A 19,352-nucleotide genomic window follows, 5' to 3' on the forward strand; every position below is an offset into this window, starting at 1 on the left:
GAGCTTCAAAAACTGGTGTTCGTGCTGCTGGTGTGTAACATATTCTGGTGCTGCCACCATTCCCGTGGCCTCACGGGGCTGAGCTGTTTGGTGGCTCCGTGGGGAAAAGGCTTCTCAGTCAGCCTAAGGTGGCGTTTTAATCTTCGTAAGGGCACACGAGTCTTCTGGCCATCTTCTGTCCTCAAACAGCCTCTGCTTTAAAGGTTGATTAGTCCATAGGAAGTGACAAGTGTGGAATGTTGCTTTGGGAAGTGAGACACAAGGCTGGGACACTTAACAGCTGCCACACCACATATACACTGTGTATATACATATATATCTATAAATATATACGTACACACACATCACACCTTATCGCAGACGGTGTGTTAAGCCTGCTGGAACCATTTAACTTCTTTATAGCAAATCACATGTGAACTTCTTTTATTTTTTTGTGGAACTTTCCTGCTTTGGGGACATCGCATGTAGGTGACTGCAAAGCAGCAGCTCGTGGTTGCTCCTGCAGGGAAGGAGAGCAGTTACACCGTTGAGGGGGTAAGGGGTGAACCAGCCTTGCGAGATGAAAAGAAAGTGGAAGGACTTTTCTGGGGGACCAGTGTTTAGAGCAGGAGGGTGTCCAGGTTGGTGAGCGGGTTATAAATAGATGCCACCAAAGCTTTGCCCAGACTTTACTCATGCAGCCAGCCATTGTCATGCAAAATCCTGGCTAGCTCTGCTTGTGGGATGATGGTGCGTGGCCAGATTTGCTGGCATCGCTCGGTTTAGTCCCAGCCCTATTAGCATAAAACCGTATGTTTTTTCCAAAGCTGAATTATAAGATCCAGTTTGTGAGCTTTCTCCTTTCCTTGGGGTGAGGAGTCCTCCTCTGCCTCTGCCAACGATCTTCTACCTGCCAGGGCTTTGGGGACTTGGTACGGGACTCTCTTCTGAGAGCTTAAAATTGAAAAGCAACTCCAAAAAGAGAAGAAGTCATCCTCCCTCTTGTCCTACCCTCTCCAAGCGAAAGGAGGGACAAGTAAAGAGGGACACGGAGGGGAAAAACGCTTCGTTGCACAAAACCTGCGTTTTCGGGCCCACCTCCATCTGTTCTGAACTCTGTCCTGCCGATTCCCATTTACATATTTGATGTGCGCTTGGAGATATTGGTGAATGATCTTTGGGTTATTTGGATAATGTTGGATTTAGGCTGTGAAGAGCAGTCCTGACCACTGAGAACTGGCTCAGTCGGCTGTTGTACCATTATCCTGGGGGATCTTCATTCCCTCTTATCACTGTGTCCGCATTAGCAATGAATGTGTTTAACTGCACTGGAACTGGAAAGGACTTGTTTCGGAGAGGTCCTGGTGAATTAGAGGCTGAAGAGGCTGGATTTCACACTGTTCTCTGTCCATCAAACACCTTAAATAGGTGCTTTTGAGCACACCCAATGCTTTGATGAAAAGCAGATAAGATCTCAAGGATGGCAGTAATTATTGCCAGCACTGGAATTTGCTTGCAGGAAACAGTAAGTGAGTAGTTTAGTCAAACAGAGCAAAGAATTCACGGCACTTTTAGGAGCGGGACAGTGGACAGTGGCAAAACAACCTGTCAGATTTGAAGTGAAATGAGGTTGCATAAAGACAACTTGGAGTAGGGCAGGAATGTGCCTGCATGTTGGAGAAGACAAAGCACCGGAGTATAACTGGGAGAGCTGCTCATCAGTGCTCACTGGCATCCCTGGTAGCCACACAGAGTACCACGGAGCTTGCTAGTGATGCCATGGAGCCTTTTGAGCGCTGCTCTGCTGTGCACTCTTTGGCTTGGTGCTGGTGAGCGGGGCCAGGGTGCTGGTAGGACCACGGCTGTGTGATGTACGGTATCTAAAATACTCCTGGTATAGTGGGTCTGTGGGTTTCCCTGAGGTTACACCATGTCGTATGTGTATTAAACAGGGAGCGCTTTACTTCAGGGCTTAGTAAGTGATTTCAAAATCTGACTACTCATCGTGCTTTTTGCCTCCTTCTTCCTCCCACATTCTTAAAGCATCTCTTGGAGCTGGCTGCCATCCTGCCTGGACTCTCCAGGAGATTCTTTCTGCTTTCAAAGTAGGCAACTTTATCCAGGCTGTGTGTAGGTAACGCGCCTTCCCCCAAGTCTGTTGTGTTCAAATACTGCATTCAGTGAGCTTTCCATTGCTCAGGGTCTGCCTGTGCTTAAGACACCCCTGCTAGCAACATCCTTTAAGTGTGATTGAAGAAATCATTAACTTTTAAGCAGAGTATTTTATTTCTAACGATAAGGCTGTATTATTTGTGATAAAACACAACTGTATGTTTCATGCAGAACGCTGGATCTTAATTCCTCTTTCCTATCTCGAGATATCAGTAACCTCAATGAACAGACAGAAACTTGCCCTACCTGCTCTTGGTGAAGTTAGTGTCCACAGCGCCGGAAGGGAGCGATGAATCAATTGCCTTTTTGTTAATTGGTGTGTTTTTTCACAGGTTTTGTAGTGCTTCCCGAGCATGAGTTCAGCATGAAGCGGCGATTGGATGAGCAGGAGTCACCCGTGTATGCGTCGCAGCAGAGACGTATCACCAGCAGCACCGAAGCTTTCCAACACCAGCACCGCGTGCTTGCCCCGGCACCTCCGGTATATGAGGCGGTTTCGGAGACCATGCAGTCTGCCACCGGCATCCAGTACTCTGTAACTCCCAGCTACCAGGTGCATGACCAGCCAGCGCCCTGTCATTTCGCCCTAGAATTCTGTATTTGAGACAAGGTTTTATTTTAGTAACCAGGGTTTCCTAAAGAGAAATCAGGATTGAGCAATGTGCTTATCGTACATCCCGTTTTAAGCACTTGCTTTAGGACTATTGACTTCGTTAGTGTTCAGAGTCACCTGAACATACACGGTGTGTTTTTTTGAACACGATTCTTTTAGTGACTCTCTCAGATCACAGAATCATAGAATGGTTAGAGTTGGAAGGGACCTTAAAGAGCATTGAGTTCCAACCCCGCTATGGCAGGGACACCTCCCACCAGACCAGGTTGCTCAAAGCCCCGTCCAGCCTGGCCTTGAACACCTCCAGGGATGGGGCAGCCACAGCTTCTCTGGGAAACCTGGGCCAGGGTCTCACCACCCTCACAGTAAAAATTTCTTTCTAGTATCTAATCTAAATCTCCCCTCTTTCAATTTAAAACCATTACCCCTCATCCTATCACTACACTCACTGATCAAGAGTCCCTCCCCACCTCTCCTGTAGGCCCCTTTAAGTACTGGAAGGCCGTTATAAGGTCTCCCTGGAGCCTTCTCTTCTCCAGGCTGAAGAACCCCAACTCTCTCAGCCTGTCCTCATAGGAGAGGTGCTCCAGCCCTCTGATCGTTTCCATGGCCCTCTGCTGGACCTGTTCCAACAGGTCCATGTCCTTCCTGTGTTGAGGGCTCCAAAGTCCTATAGTCTACAAAATCCTAAAAAAAAAAAAAAAAAAAAGGCCTAAATGGTCTCTAAATCCTAGAGGCGAGTGTGTGCAGGGCTTTTTCTCCATTTTTCTTTATTTCTCTCCAGGAAAAGGTTTATTCTTATGGTTGCTCTGCCACAGGTGTATGATATCTCGGGTGATCTTAAGCTTAACAGGCTGGATCAGATCAGCATTTGGACTGGAGACTTTCAGGAAGATTGAAATGTTTCAGAAAATGTGACCCCAGAGGCATTAGGTGGCACTCTTCCCTCTTTCGCTTCCTTTGCAAGGAGCTGGCAGCTGGGGAGAGGGGAAAAAACACACATGTACTTTAAGAGTGCACTGAAGATACTGGCCAGGGAAAGGCGGTTCCTGTGTGATGTGACTTTGTCGTGTCTTTGGCATGTTGCATCTTCCATGCTGCTGGGTGAGCTGCCCTCCCTCACTGGTACCTGATTTTACACACAGCTTCTTCCTCACTTCTGCAGGAGGAATGTTCACGCTGAGAGTAGCAGCCGCAGAGCTGAAGAGCCCGCAGGCAGGGACGGGAAGAGGAGGGTGTGTTTATGCTGGCAGTCCTTCCTAAAAAGAACTTGAATGGACCAGCAAGAAAACCATTTCTCGGTTCACGAGAAGGATTAAAAAAGTGTATCCCGTCCAAAAGAGGCTTGAATGGAAAACTGTGTAAAATGAAAAGTAATTTAATTTTTTTTTTAAAGGCTCGTTTAACGCATTTTCCAAAATTGAAACTTTTCTGGTTTACTGTATGAAGGGGGCCTGAAAAGTACATGCCTTCTGTTCCTTTTCCTGCTTTTCTAGGGAAGGTCGCAAACTGAGTTTTTCCCTGAGTCTGCTGGGGCCAGAGAGCTTCACTTTGACTTCAAGAGTGTGGAAGCCCTTTAAGAGTCATTCATTCAAATTATTGCTTGTGACACTAGTGGGTTTTTTTTTCAGAGAAAGATAGAGAACTTTTGTCAGGCTGAAAATCCCATTTTGTGCTCCTTTTGCAGGTCTTTATGTTAGTGTTAGTGACCAGACGAGCAGGGAGTCTGTAGGCTGGAGAGAACCTGCGTTGGTAACGTGTTTGGAGAGAAGGCTCTCCTCTATTTGGAGTGTAGGATGAGAGTTGTCTTGTTCTGGTTTCAGATCTCTCTGGGCCATTGTTAAAGAAAACAAAACACACTTTTTGAGTAAGTTGCAGTATTCACGCTCTGGTTCAAGTTCAGACTGACCGTGTTTCTGCTTCCTTAATGTTTACACTTGTGTCTCCGGGTCTGGGAAGATCTTGCTGTGTCCCAGCGGAGGCGGCCGCGAAGCCGCAGCCACATTAAGTGTCGTCCTCTTTGCCTTGCCAGGTGTCGGCTGTTCCGCAGAGCTCGGGCAGCCATGGGCCGGCCATTGCCGCTGTCCACAGCGGCCACCACCACACGGCGCCAGTGCAGCCCCACGGGAGCCAGGTGGTGCAGAGCCACGCTCACCCCACACCGCCGGCCGTCCCCGTGCAGGGGCAGCAGCAGTTCCAGAGGCTCAAGGTAACACCCGGCATCGCTGCCTTAAATAAAACGACCTCTGCCTAAATCCTGGGGGCAAGGGGAAACCTCCTGTAGGGACACCTCCCTGCAAAGCCAGCTGGTGACCTCTTTCTTGACAAAGCTTCTCCTGTTGGGAGAATGCGGAAAGGGACTTCTTCTGCTGAAACCCTTATTACCCCTTTTGTTATGGTATTTGTTTCAAATGCCCTAATAAAAATTGGTCTTGCTAGGAAAAGATGAGGGGCAGGAAGGAAAAGGAGGAAGTATCGATCAGGGGTTTTCATATGAATGGGTTAAATTGCCAAAACATTTGGTGCTTTTCTGAACACATGGCTTATGTGGGTGGTTGCGTGGGAGTAATTTGGGAGTAAGGAAGGCTCTATTCTCGGATTATGTGCTGTAAAATCCGTAAAAAAAGAGAAAACTCCACCAAAAATAACCTGTTAAAGTGGCTACATTTGGTTCAGCTCTAGTGAGAAGACACAGATATATATGAATTGATGCCTGTTTCTTAGTCTTTTCCAAATACGGTGCAGGTCTCTTACAGTTTTGGTAGGAACCTGCTGCCTTGTTGGGTGAGAGGCCCTTTCCTTTTGCTGAATGTAGGATGCTTCGTTTCTAAAGACCTCTCAAAATGGTTTCTTAATGTGTGGTTCTTTCTCTCATTGAAAACAATGGCAAATCCGCTGCCGACGTAAGATTGGGTCTATATGTAATAGCCTTTCTTGCTTTGCTGTCGTTTGATTTCAGACGAAAGAGAGGTTCTGTGTGTAGCTCTTGCAGCTGATGAGCGTGTGGCTTGGCTGTCGGAGGCGACAGGGACCCAGCGCTCTCCTTTTAGGCTGTGGCTGTTCTTTCAGTACATCTGAAAATTGGATGTTGGTACACGAACGGTTCATAAACTTCTTGCTGTTTGAGGTGTAAAACAATTTACCGCCCACAGTTGCCATTTTTGAAATCCTTCTATGTCGAACTGAAATGTCTGGCTTTTAGAAAAAAAAAGTACAAGCATGTACCTGGCAGACATCTACTACACTGACTATGTCATTTCCACTTTCTGCGTATTCTTAGGCTTCCATAATAATTTCCACAAACGAATGCAGGAAAAAATACTCAGTCTAGTTCTGTTTATACTAGCAGTCACTTCAGTGATGGTAAATTTAGAGTAAGGTTTTTTTTTTTTTCTCTGAGTAATTCTGCTGATCTGTGTTGCTTTTTTTTTTTTTTTCTTTCCCTTTTTTGTTTCTTTCTGGTGCAGTTTTATCTTGTGAGCCAGGAGTGGGGAGTGAGTATCTCTTATTCAAACAGTGCTGGTAGTACACTAACCAGGCTCATGATGTTTTGCTCCTTAATTCCCTGCCCAGGCTCAGGGCTAACAGCTGTGTTTTCAAATAACGCGTGTTTTTGCAGAACAATGGGAGGTGAAATAAAATCTTCTCCGCTAATATAACCTGTCTGTTCTGTCCCCAGGTGGAGGATGCGTTGTCTTATCTTGACCAGGTGAAGCTGCAGTTTGGTAGCCAGCCACAGGTCTACAATGACTTCTTGGATATTATGAAGGAATTTAAATCTCAAAGGTAATAAGCTGCATTTTGCTTTTTCCTTCCAGGTTAGAAAGAGTGTATGTCGGCATGGGAGTTCTGTCCTTCCGTGTGCAGAGTAACATGGCTCTAGCAGTAGCGTAAAAATAGTTGTGTGCTTTCTTTTCTGAAAGTTAAATCCTTCATTTCTACTAAATCTGTGCATAGGGTGGGTGTTCACAAGTTCAGCCTTGATAGCTGATTCATCTGGTTGTCTGCCCATTAATAATTGGCCTTATTGAGGTTCAACAAGGCCAAGTGCCGGGTCCTGCCCTTGAGTCACACCAACCCCCTGCAGCGCTACAGGCTTGGGGCAGAGTGGCCGGAGCTGCCTGGCAGAAAAGGACCTGGGGGTGTTGGTCGACTGTTGGCTGAACATGAGCCAGCAGTGTGCTCAGGTGGCCAAGAAGGCCAACAGCATCCTGGCATGTATCAGGTACAGCATGGTGAGTGGGACTCGGGAGGTGATGGTCCCCCTGTACCGGGCACTGGTGAGGCCCCATCTCGAGTGCTGTGTCCAGTTTTGGGCCCCTTCCCACAAAAAAGACACTGAGGTGCTGGAGCAGGTCCAGAGAAGGGCAACGGAGCTGGTGAGGGGTCTGGAGAACAAGTCTTGTGAGGAGAGGCTGAGGGAGCTGGGGGTGTTCAGCCTGGAGAAAAGAAGGCTGTGGGGAGACCTTATTGCTCTCTACAACTCCCTGAAAGGAGGGTGTAGCCGGAGGGGTTGGTCTCATCCCAAGTCGCAGGCGAAGGGACAAGAGGAAATGGCCTCAAGTTGCGCCAGGGGAAGTTCAGATTGGATATTAGGAAAAATTTTTCCACGGAAAGGGTTATTAAGCCTTGGAATGGGCTGCCCAGGGAAGGGGTTGAGGCACCATCCCTGGAGGTATTTAAAAGACGGGTAGGCATACTGCTTAGTGACATGGTTTAGTGATGTTTGGTTTTTTGTGGTTGGTGGTTTATTTGGTGGTTTTTTGGTTTTTTTTATCAGAGTTAGGTTGATGGTTGCCTAGGTGATCTTAAAGGTCCCTTCCAACCTGGACAATTCTATGACTCTATGAATGGCCAGACTTGGGACTAGATCTCACAGATATAAAGTGCTGTCTGGGGTAGCGAAATAACTCTTACATCATTCTTAAGTTCAGCAGTGAATTTATAGGAATCAGTTTTTCTTTGTTTCATCCGTTAGAGGTGATAAGGTAAAAATTCTAATGGCAAATTCTTGCACACAGACCTCGGTGTGTGTCACTGAAAGGGTCTTAGAGGATTGTGACGCTTTTCGTCTTATTCCTTGTTCAGTATTGACACTCCAGGAGTGATCAGCCGCGTATCGCAGCTCTTCAAGGGCCACCCAGACTTGATCATGGGTTTCAACACCTTCTTGCCGCCTGGTTACAAGATTGAGGTGCAGACAAATGACATGGTGAACGTGACAACGCCGGGGCAGGTTCACCAGATCCCCACGCACGGTTTGCAGCCCCAGCCGCAGCCTCAGCCCCAGCATCAGTCGCAGCCTTCGGCGCAATCAACCCCGACACCAGCACAGCCAGCGCCACAGCCACCGCCTGCCAAAATCAGCAAGGTGAGAGGCTTTAAACGACATACATTGATAACACGGGGATCCTGCTGCCTCCAGCTGAAACTGGTGTGGAGCTGGAGGGCAAAAAAGGAACCTCTACGCTGCTTTTTCATAGTATTTGTGAACCCGAGTGTGTTGCTGCTGGATTTGTTTCTCCTTTTCAAACTTCACGGTGCGTCCTGGTTGATTTGACAGTAACTCAAACAAAGCCACCTTATGGATTTGGAAAAGCCTTGGTGCTTTCAGTGGGGAACTGAAAGATGCTCAGAGCATCTGGTAAAGTGTACACGCGTTTTTCGGGGAGTGATCCAGCAGCCCCAGGAAAAAGGTCCCTGAAACGCACGTGACTTTGCAAGAATGGCTTCCTAGTTAAAGCACCGGGCACATGTCAAACTGCCTTCTTTCGTGTGTATTGTCTCAGAATAAGTGCAGTCCTACGAAATTTCCCATAAAACAGAGGGTGTGATGAAGGTGTTGCACTTGATCTGAAAGTGCGTGTGTGGCTTCAGATGCCTGGGGCAATGAAGCCTTTAGAAGAGCTTGGTTAAATTATTTGGTAGATTCTGCACTGCTTGAAGTCTTTTTGTTGGATTGAACGTTTTTGGTAAAAGAGTCTAGTTCAGCCGTCAGCTGGGTGGGTGCAGGAGATACTGGCAAAATCCGAAGTGCAAGAGTTCAGGCAAGACGACTGTGATGTTGCCTTTAGGTGTTGGTTTGTGCGCCTGGAACTGTGACCTTTCGATAACAAAGGGAATTTGACCCTGTTTTAGGATGTAATCCAGATGCTACTGTCTGTCAGACATATTTTATGCGAATGGAAACAGAATAGGATAATAGGCATTTGAGGAGCTTACTTTAGATAAAATATCATGTATTTTAACCTCAAAATATGGGAAGATTTGAGAGCCTTAGAGAGGGAAAGAATCTTCAAATTTTCAAGGGTTAATCTCTAAACTGTACGATTAGCTAACAATTGACTAGAAGAGGAAAAAAAAGAAAAGGGATGATGCGGTTAGAAAGCATCAGGATTTAAAACGTGGCAATTAGACGATCTCTAGACAAGCATTGGCGGGACTTGCAACCTTCAGTTCAGAAATGGCAAACAAAAACCTGCTAAAAGATTTCCAAGGCTGAAAACTGCAAAGCTAAGCCTTCCAGAATTAAATTACATGTGCCAGATTTTAAGGCTTTTATCCAAAGTAGTAGTACATGCTTTCAGTGAAAGAGGTAGCAGTCTCTTTCTCATCACTGGAGGCTAAGTTGTTTTGTCCCCATGTCACCGTCCTGCAAAGAGTTGAACTATTTTTGCTGAAACTTTAAAATTAACCTGAGAGACACACAGCATATTGAGGTGAGATTTCCTTAGCAGACAGGTAAGGAAAGGCACGATCTTGTAATAGGATGCTTCTGGCCATCCTAAGACAATTATCTACACTGTCTGGAGTGAAAAATCTGCGTAATACACATTGTAAAGTTTGGAAAGTGACGGGAATGAGTACTTCGATGTGCATTTAAAATTGCCACCTCAAAACTGCTGCTAAATTTTTCTGTGGCTGTTAGGTGTCTATGAAGAGTATGCAAAATAATTGCTCTGAGAGCCTTGCCCGCTTGGGTTTTTTTGTCTTAATACTGGAAAAAATGCCAGGTTTCCCTTGCTGTTGCCTTTAAGCATCCCAGCATTGTTCACTAGGGGCAAAATAACTTGCAGTGTTGGAGCAAACCATACCTATGCCTTTTGGCTGCCTTAAGTTTTTGAGATAGTATGTGTCTCTTGTCAGATTTCAGTCAAAAGCAATTAGCAAGGAAAATTAACTCTCAATAACAACAGCTTGAATGGGCCAGCTGTTTTGTCTTCCTGATGAAGTGTAGTCCCTGCTGGCCCACTAAATATTTTTCTATTCATTTTTTTTGGGATTATACTTTTCTTCTGCCTGGTCTACCTGTGCTTCTGTTAATTTTTAAAAAAACCCAGCTCTGACTGTGAAATGGTGCTTCTTAATTTTGACTCTTAAGAGCACTTTTTCCTTACACAGCCAGTAGCAAATGTTCAGTTTATAAAAGATATTGTTAAAATTCCCTAGACCTGTAAAGGGAATAATTTTTTAGTAGCAGTTTAAAAAGGCCTGTCTTTTAAGGAAGTGCAGCAAAAGTCGTCCAGGGCTGGTAAATGGGAAGAAGTTGTTTACCTGGATGCTGCAGCAGGAGATTTTGTCCAGTTGTGATATTCCAGAGGTATCTCTGTTGAATCCATGTTGTTCCACCATTGGCATCAGATACAGTTATACACCGGATTGTTTCTTATGGGTATGGTCCGTAAGTGGAATAAAAGTGCCTTTATTCCAAACATAAAGGAATCTGCTTGTTTTCTAACATGGCTTCTTTTCTTCTTAGCCGTCACAGTTGCAGGCACATACTCCCGCCAGCCAGCAAACTCCCGCGATTCCACCATACGCATCGCCGCGTTCTCCGCCGGTCCAACCTCATACGCCTGTGACAATCTCTCTGGGAACCACACCATCCCTGCAGAACAATCAGCCCGTTGAGTTTAATCACGCCATCAACTATGTCAATAAGATCAAGAATCGGTTCCAGGGGCAGCCAGACATCTACAAAGCCTTCCTGGAGATCCTCCATACATATCAGGTGGGTGTTCACGGTGCAGATTTGGGTTATACGTGTGATTATTTCTCTTTCTTTGCTCTGGGAGCTAACTCTTGCCTGTCCAAGACTTGCATTCAGGTCTTCGTCCTGCACCTGGGGAGGAATAACCCCCTGCACCAGGACAGGCTGGGGGCTGACCTGCTGGAGAGCAGCTCTGAGGAAAAAGATCTGGGAGTCCTGGTGGACAACAGGATGACCGTGAGCCAGCAATGTGCCCTTGTGGCCAAGAAGGCCAATGGTATCCTGGGGGGCATCAGGAAGAGTGTGACCAGCAGGTCGAGGGAGGTCATCCCCCCCCTCTGCTCTGCCCTGGGGAGGCCCCATCTGGGGCACTGGGTCCAGTTCTGGGCTCCCCAGTTCAAGGAGGACAGGGAACTGCTGGGGAGGGTACAGCAGAGGGCTACAAAGATGATGAGGGGCCTGGAACATCTCTCTGATGAGGAAAGGCTGAGGGACTTGGGGCTTTTTAGTCTGGAGAAGAGAAGACTGAGGGGGGATCTGATCAACGCCTATAAATACTTAAAGGGTGGGTGTCAGGAGGATGGGGCCAGTCTTTTCTCAGTGGTGCCCAGTGACAGGACAAGAGGAAATGGGCACAAACTTGTATACAAGAAGTTCCATCTAAACATGAGGAGGAACTTCTTTCCTCTGAGGATGGCAGAGCCCTGGAAGAGGCTGCCCAGGGAGGTGGTGGAGTCTCCTTCTCTGGAGACATTCCAAACCCCCCTGGACACGTTCCTGTGCGACCTGCTCTGGGTGGACCTGCTTTGGCAGGGGGGTTGGACTACATGATGTCCAGAGGTCCCTTCCAACCCCATGTCATTCTGTGATTCTGCTGGATTAGCGTTGGCCAGCAAGCTAAGGAGAGTTCTTGCCAATTAAGAGATCCCGTGGCAGCATGAAAGAATAGATTTCAGTCCATCATCTTTACCTGCAAGTGTCTGAAATGCCTTTTTAAAATCCTATTTGGATCAGGAGCATGGATCAGGAAGAGACAACATGCCAATAGTACTATGTTAAAAGTGAAAAAAAACCCTTCAGTTTTTATGAATGGAGAAATATTTCCATTTGCAGTAGCAGTACATGTTTAGGAGCTACTGTGTCAATGGGTTCCTACCTGGCTTGATGTTATTGGACTGCTTTTCTGTGGTCTCTTCAGTGGTCGAGAGCATGAGGTTCCTCACACAAAGAATTTTTACTGATGACATGGTGTCTTTGTCCACTTCCACTTCTGCCTCGTTCATAAATTCATCTCATTCATAAACTCAGTGTCCTGCTAGTCCATGGCCACCTGGGCATTTAGTGTGATTTCCTTTGTCACTTAAATAGTTTCTGCATCCTTTCTTCTGATGCTTCTCCTCTTTCCTATGACAGAAGGAGCAGCGCAACGCCAAGGAGGCAGGAGGTAACTACACGCCGGCTCTAACGGAGCAGGAGGTGTATGCGCAGGTGGCTAGGCTCTTCAAGAACCAGGAGGATCTGCTGTCTGAGTTCGGGCAGTTCCTGCCCGATGCCAACAGCTCTGTGGTGAGTGGCCTTGGAGGTAGACTGGAACTGAAATACCTAGCGGAAAGCTCTTTCGGTATCTAGCCAGAGTTCAGAAAAATGTACTTTTGCTCTTTGTTTCTTGGGGTGTTTTTTTTTGGAGTAATCTTTTCCTGAGTGTGGGAATGGGATCAGGGCAATAGACTGTATTTTCTGTCTTTTAAATACAATCCCTTTGCCTAAAAAGGTTGTTTTAAGACTGCAATAACTGTAGTAAAATACACTGGTCATCTAGAGCTAGGAGAAGCAGGCGTATTTTTTTTTTTTGCCTGGATGTGTGGAACTCAGCTCTAATGGTCTTCTGGGTTTGTCTCTAAATAAGCTGTTAAGTAAGACAACTGCGGAGAAAGTGGAATCGGTAAGAAATGATCACGGTGGCACGGTGAAGAAGCCACAGCTCAACAACAAACAGCAAAGACCCAACCAGAATGGCTGTCAGATCCGACGGCACTCGGGAACTGGAGCTACCCCTCCGGTGAAGGTAAGAGCCTGTGCTGTTCCTTCCCCAGTCCCCTGTAAAACGGGCAGAGCAGGATGCTTTTTATGAGTCCCTGCGATTTTTTTGGCAGCACGGGCTGCGGCTTGAGAGCACCGAAACTAATGCTTTGCCTTTAAGGAAACTTTTTGAAGTCCTTTCTAAGCACAAGTCTGTGATTTTCAAAAACTGGCGTTGTTATCTGTACCTGAGGGTAGTGATCGTTACTTTACTGGCTTGGGAAAAATAGGATTTTCCCCACTTTATTAGGGCGCTGTGGAATGCCTGGGGGTAGTCGGATTGGTGAATAAAATCTCGGTAAAGTTGCGAAATAAATTTATCCGAAATTCCTAGTGATGTTTCTGAGGCACATGGGAAGATAAGCTGCGGGAAAGATAAAGGTGTTCCTGAAAGCTTTGTTGTAGCAGAACTCGGAGCAGACGCGGCAGAATGGTGTTTGCTCGTCTTTTCCTATGATAAACGTTATAATACAATGAAGAATGATTCTTCTCTCAGCAGAGTTTGCCCTTTGCAAATGACGCATGTTTTGAGAGAGCGAGGCTTTGTAGTGTAATAAAAGCGGTCTCGTGGCCAGGTGGTTTAGTGTTTGTGCTTTAGGGACAAGTTTGCCTGCCTTTTTTTTTTTTTTTTTGAAGGTGGTGTATCTTGCTTTGTGACGAGAAGCATTAGCATGTGTAATTGTATCATTTAAATCCAGTGATTTACTTCCCCTCCTGTGCTTTCTCCTCTTCTTCAAATAAAGGGCAGCAAAATAAAACACGTTTTGGAGGCAGCTTTCGGAGGGTGTGGAGCGCAGTGCTGGTGTGGGGAAAATAAATGCAGTGGAATTCAAGAAAGAAAAAGAAATACACTAATTTTAGAGGGGGGTGAGACTTAAAAAGAACTGGGTGAGCGATAAGAAAAAAACAGATTTATTTTGGTAGTTTGGAAAACTAGTTAGAAAAATGAGATGCGCTACAAGCAGTGACTGTTTCAATCAACTAGTTACAGGAAAGGATGCAACAGTGTATTAAAAATATTTGGAGTTCTATGCTACTGATTAACCTTTAATAGATTAACTTGTGACACACGCTTCCATGCAAGTTTCCTTCCAAAAAAAGCCACTTTTCTTTTATTTCAAAGCAAACGGTGGGGTCAGGCAGGGAAAACTCTTGTGTGAAAGATAATCAAAATATGGCAATTCGCTCTGCTGAACTGCCCTTTTTTGTTTTGTTTTGTTTTTTCTTTTTTCTTTCTTTTGTTAACAGAAGAAACCGAAGCTGCTTGGTTTAAAAGACCAGTCTTTGGCGGAAGCCAGCAAACACGGCGTGGGGACAGAATCGCTCTTCTTTGAGAAGGTGAGAAGCGAGATTCAGGGACAGCCGTCTGGTGTCAGTGATTTATATTCTTAGGGAATATACATTCGGATTTTTATCGCGGTGAGGTACGTGGTGTATATACCACCCTGATAACATTTGTCAGCTTAACCTCAGATGTAGCATGCAACCTCTCAGATCCATAGAATTTTTTTTTAAAAGACCGGTGATCTTTTTTTATGTGGATATTTGTGGGTTTTTCCCAAAAAGATCACTCTCCAGCTTTTCACCTGCTGCCGATACAGGTTTTTTTGCAGGAATGGGATTTTTTTTTTTTTATATTTTTTTTTGCTGTAAAGTACGCTGCAAATTTTTTTTTCGCCTTTCTGAAGTCCCCGTCCAAGCGCTGATGTGCGTGGCGTGTCTTACCGTGTTGGCACAGCTTGCTCTACCCATCTGCAACCAGCTGCCTGCAGTGTGGGAGCTGGGTTTACAAAAGCAGCTGATTCATGTCAATGCTGGGGTTTGTTTTGTTTTGTTTCTGGTTTTGGTTTGTTTTGTTTGTTTTTTTTCTTTTCCCTGAGAGATGAATCTAATTAATTGCATGGTTGTTACCTGTTGCCCCTTTACCACGCAGAACAATTGAAGGATATGTGGAGTCTTGGAGTCTTCCCTAAAACCTTGGAGTCTTCCCTACGATGTCCATACATTTCTTTATGGCTCAGAGGGGAGTAGATAGTGAACGTAAAGAAGTTTTTTAAGTAATATTCATGTGTCGATGGAAGTCTTGGTTGCTCCCTGATGACGTGGTGTGTTTTGCAGCACACTGTTGGACCAGCTAGTGGTAACTCGGAACCAATCTATTGCTCGGAGGGTGTGTAGGGGTTAACACGAGTAAACCTAGAAATCCCTGCTGTAGGATTGTAACTGTAATGACGAGTATCTTAATGGTGCTAGATCTCCGTCTGATGCGTAGATGCTAACTGTTCTCCTGGGAAAAGTAATGGTGTTGGGATGAAGCGTTGGGTTTCTTTATACTGCTGCCTCTTCCCTGATAACCCCCGCAGGCAGGGGCTGGAGCGATGTTACCCAGGGCACAGGTGTCTCTCCTGCTTCCTCCTTGCAATATTTGCTGGTGCTTAAAGGCAGCCTATGTGGGTTTGTGGTGCTCAAGTTACAACTGACATCCATGATTCCAGCATTTCATAATCCAGCTGTTTGGTGGAGAGGTTTTGAGGGATTTCATTCTTCACTTGCAACTCCATTCTTCATCTCCGGGCGCTGACCGTGCAGGGCATCCCCAGCACGGAGATGGCTCACATGGAGATCTGTTTGTCTGGCCCCTTGTACGAGGCAAGTTACTCTCTGTTCAACTCACGTGAAGATTTGCCTTCTCATTCCATGCATAACCTCCGTGCATCAGTGGGAAGTGCAGTGTTGAACCCAGGTCTCCTGGCCAGCAATAGCACACACAGCTTGATCTCACACTGACAGCAACTGTGTTCCTCTTTTCCTCTCTCTCTAAGGTCCGCAAAGCTCTGCGTAGCACAGAAGCATATGAAAACTTCCTTCGCTGCCTGGTTATTTTCAACCAGGAGGTGATTTCCCGGGCTGAGCTCGTGCAGCTTGTTTCTCCATTCTTGGGGTAAGTGGAGCCTGTTTCCTTACGTGAGGTGAGAAGTTTAATCCGCTTGGACTGTTTCTGTTGGAAAGCCAGGAGAGAAACACTTTTATATCACAGAATCACAGGATGATATGGGGTTGGAAGGGACCTCTGGACATCATGTAGTCCAACCCCCCTGCCAAAGCAGGTCCACCCAGAGCAGGTCGCACAGGAACGTGTCCAGGGGGGTTTGGAATGTCTCCAGAGAAGGAGACTCCACCACCTCCCTGGGCAGCCTCTTCCAGGGCTCTGCCATCCTCAGAGGAAAGAAGTTCCTCCTCATGTTTAGATGGAACTTCTTGTATACAAGTTTGTGCCCATTTCCTCTTGTCCTGTCACTGGGCACCACTGAGAAAAGACTGGCCCCATCCTCCTGACACCCACCCTTTAAGTATTTATAGGCGTTGATCAGATCCCCCCTCAGTCTTCTCTTCTCCAGACTAAAAAGCCCCAAGTCCCTCAGCCTTTCCTCATCAGAGAGATGTTCCAGGCCCCTCATCATCTTTGTAGCCCTCTGCTGTACTCTCTCCAGCAGTTGCCTGTCCTCCTTGAACTGGGGAGCCCAGAACTGGACCCAGTGCTCCAGATGGGGCCTCACCAGGGCAGGGCGGAGAGGGGAGGATGACCTCCCTCGACCTGCTGGTCACACTCTTCCTGATGCCCCCCCAGGATGCCATTGGCCTTCTTGGCCACAAGGGCACATTGCTGGCTCATGGTCATCCTGTTGTCCGCCAGGACCCCCAGGTCCCTTTGTGGTTGTTCAGGGAAATGCATCTCGTGTAGTTGTGTGGCACAGAGGAGGAACGCCACTCCGGGAGCCGGGTGGTGGTTTCTTGGGCCGCAAAGAGATGGCGTTACCCCTGCGCTGCCCGCCTCCTCCACTGGTGATTGGCTCAGCTTTTATCTGGGGAGGCTGCCACTGCTTAATTGTTGGGTAAATGTTTGTGTGAGTTGCTTCTGTGGCAGTTCTCTGATCTCCTCTTCCCTCCAGCTCAGCCCGAGCGTCATGAGTGTACGTGGTGAGGTGCCATGTGCTGCTCTATGGGTGGGAACAATACACTGGTAGTTCGTGGAAGCCCTTCACTGGCTAATACCATGCAGGTGCCACATGCTTTAGGCTTTCAGAATTCTCCTTTATGGGAGCAGGACTATAAGGGCGGCCCTGCTTCAGTTTTCTTTCCAACTTCATGCTCTTCCGCACCGCCCTTTTCTGTTCCTGATCCGAGAGGAGGTGAGAGAGGAATTCCTAGCTACATCTCGGCAGGCAGGCAGCATTCAAGAGCAGCGCTGGTACTGCTTCCTCTGTTGCTTGCTTTTTCAGAAGAGCAAACAGAATTATTTAGCAGCCTGTTATTGCAGTCTCTTGCTCTAGAATCACCGATTATTTAATTTGAGAAAAGATTGACTGTCTTAATTACATAGGAAATGTCACATTAAAAAAGGAGTGCTGATATAAACTCGCTAAAATTTCCAAAAAGCGGCTGAATTCTGTCCTGAAGCCAAAAATAAGGAATGCTATGGTTTAAATAGAAATTACGCCTTCCATAATTGCCAGTAGTGTACGGAATAACTCTGTATTAATCAGCTAAAACCTACCCATATCCCCTCATCAACTTTGGGCAACAAGATTAACGTTCCTTCTTCCTGTGAATGGAGTTCCTGGGTCCAAGGGAAAAGGCAATAGCATCGTAAATTGGGTTCAGGACCCCATTACATTAGCTACTGTGCAAAGAAACTGCCCCAAGGAGCTTCCACTCTCTCCATAGCTCCACTGGAATTAGTCAGGCACCAGCAGGATGCTACCTTTAGCTAGGAAAGGTGAAATATTTGACAAAAAATTCTGGATTTCTCTCATCTGCTGTCTGTGCTCCTAGCTATAAGGGTGAATATCTGTATTGGAGAAGGTATAATACAGTTTTCTTATTCTGGAGTTGGACATTATCTCCTGTCGTGTAATGAAAAAGCAATAAATGAGCGGTGATTCAATTAGCCTCAGTAGCAGATTCAATTCCTCATGTTGCTGGAGCTTTGCATGAGATAAGAGGAGTTGAACAGATGTGGTATTTTAGACTAATAAATTCTTCCGAAAACTTTTCTCTGCAAGCGGGCGAACGTGGGCCTTGCAGGCAAAGGCTTCTCCATAATTTGTGCTGGTTGGTGTAGTTGGGGGGTGCGGTGCCGGTCGAAGCGATTGCTCAGCACTAAAGCGTTTTGCTCTGTAGTTACGGAATCGCTTTTCAGTTTCTTCTTGCTGCTTTTTGGATAGCAAAGGTCTGGTTTGAGGTTAAGAACATTGGCAATCAAGTAGGGATGTGGCCTGGGTTCACTGCTGGGAGAGCTTCGGAGACCCAGGTGAGACCCTGCAATGGGTGCTGCCACTGCAGTGAAAGCTTTGACCGCTCTTCCTCGCTTGTCACTTGTCCCACAGGGACTGTACTGTGTATCCCTGGCAATATGAGGGGGTAATCCTAAAGCACCTTAGTTGCAGCCAGAGAGTAATCGATCTACCACCTGGTCAACAAACAGGTACTCGCTTCGCATTCAAGCAGGCTCTGGGGAAGTGGGACTGAGCAGAAAGGGTCCTCTTTCCCCACACTGATAATTCAGAGGGGCACACTCTATCTGTAGCAATCGGTTGTAGCCTCAGCAATGCAGCTCAGCGCTGTTTGATTTCTACTTAAATAGGTGTTTTTTTCACTTCATTCATTTCATTTTTAGGAAATTCCCAGAATTGTTCACTTGGTTTAAAAACTTTCTGGGGTATAAGGAGTCTGTTCACATGGAGACGTATCCGAAGGAACGGGCTACTGAGGGGATTGCCATGGAGATCGACTATGCCTCCTGTAAAAGACTGGGCTCCAGTTACCGAGCCTTACCCAAGAGCTACCAGCAACCCAAGTGCACAGGGCGGACTCCACTGTGTAAAGAGGTAAGATGCTCTGGGCCGGGAATTGCATGACAAGGGAAGGTTATTAGCGCAGGAGGAACATGGACCTGTTGGAAGGGGTCCAGAGGAGGCCACGGAGATGCTGCGAGGGCTGGAGCCCCTCTGGTGTGAGGACAGGCTGAGAGAGTTGCGGGGATTCAGCCTGGAGAAGAGGAGGCTCTGGGGAGCAGCCTTTCAGTACCTAAAAAGGCTCCAGGAAAGCTGGGGAGGACTTTTGATCAGGGAGTGGAGTGACAGGACGAGGGGGAACAGTTCTAAACTGAAAGAGGGGAGATTTAGATTAGATATTAGGAAGAAATTCTTTACTGTGAGGGGGGTGAGACACTGGAACAGGCTGCCCGGAGAAGCTGTGGCTGCTCCATCCCTGGAGGGGTTCAAGGCCAGGCTGGACGTGGCTTTGAGCAACCTGGTCCTTCTCGGAAGGATAGAGCAAGGACAAGTGGAACAGAAGAACAGGATGGGGAATTTTTTTTTTTTTTTTTTTTTTCATCCCTGCTCTATGCTGAAAAGGTTCCAGGGGGTGTTGGGGCACGTCTGCTCTCTTGCAGCTGGGTTGTGTCCCAAAACTGGCACTGGGCATGGAGCCGGGGCTGGGTTAGCTCTGATCCAGCAC

The 19,352-nt window shown here is 46.7% G+C and overlaps 1 protein-coding gene across 1 annotated transcript in view; it reads left to right on the forward strand.

The window, feature by feature from the left end:
* The first annotated feature begins 2,515 nt into the window (after positions 1 to 2,515).
* SIN3A (SIN3 transcription regulator family member A) overlaps positions 2,516 to 19,352 on the forward strand; it is a 28,578-nt gene continuing 11,741 nt past the window's right edge. The window contains exons 1-10 of the mRNA XM_074155543.1: positions 2,516 to 2,704; positions 4,797 to 4,973; positions 6,444 to 6,550; positions 7,853 to 8,135; positions 10,524 to 10,775; positions 12,168 to 12,320; positions 12,661 to 12,819; positions 14,082 to 14,171; positions 15,656 to 15,774; positions 18,511 to 18,721. Of these exons, the coding sequence (XP_074011644.1) occupies positions 2,516 to 2,704; positions 4,797 to 4,973; positions 6,444 to 6,550; positions 7,853 to 8,135; positions 10,524 to 10,775; positions 12,168 to 12,320; positions 12,661 to 12,819; positions 14,082 to 14,171; positions 15,656 to 15,774; positions 18,511 to 18,721 (1,740 nt within the window). The remainder of the gene's footprint in view (positions 2,705 to 4,796; positions 4,974 to 6,443; positions 6,551 to 7,852; positions 8,136 to 10,523; positions 10,776 to 12,167; positions 12,321 to 12,660; positions 12,820 to 14,081; positions 14,172 to 15,655; positions 15,775 to 18,510; positions 18,722 to 19,352) is intronic.

This window comes from Numenius arquata, chromosome 11 (assembly GCF_964106895.1).
Source record: "Numenius arquata chromosome 11, bNumArq3.hap1.1, whole genome shotgun sequence".
Classification (NCBI taxonomy): domain Eukaryota; kingdom Metazoa; phylum Chordata; class Aves; order Charadriiformes; family Scolopacidae; genus Numenius; species Numenius arquata.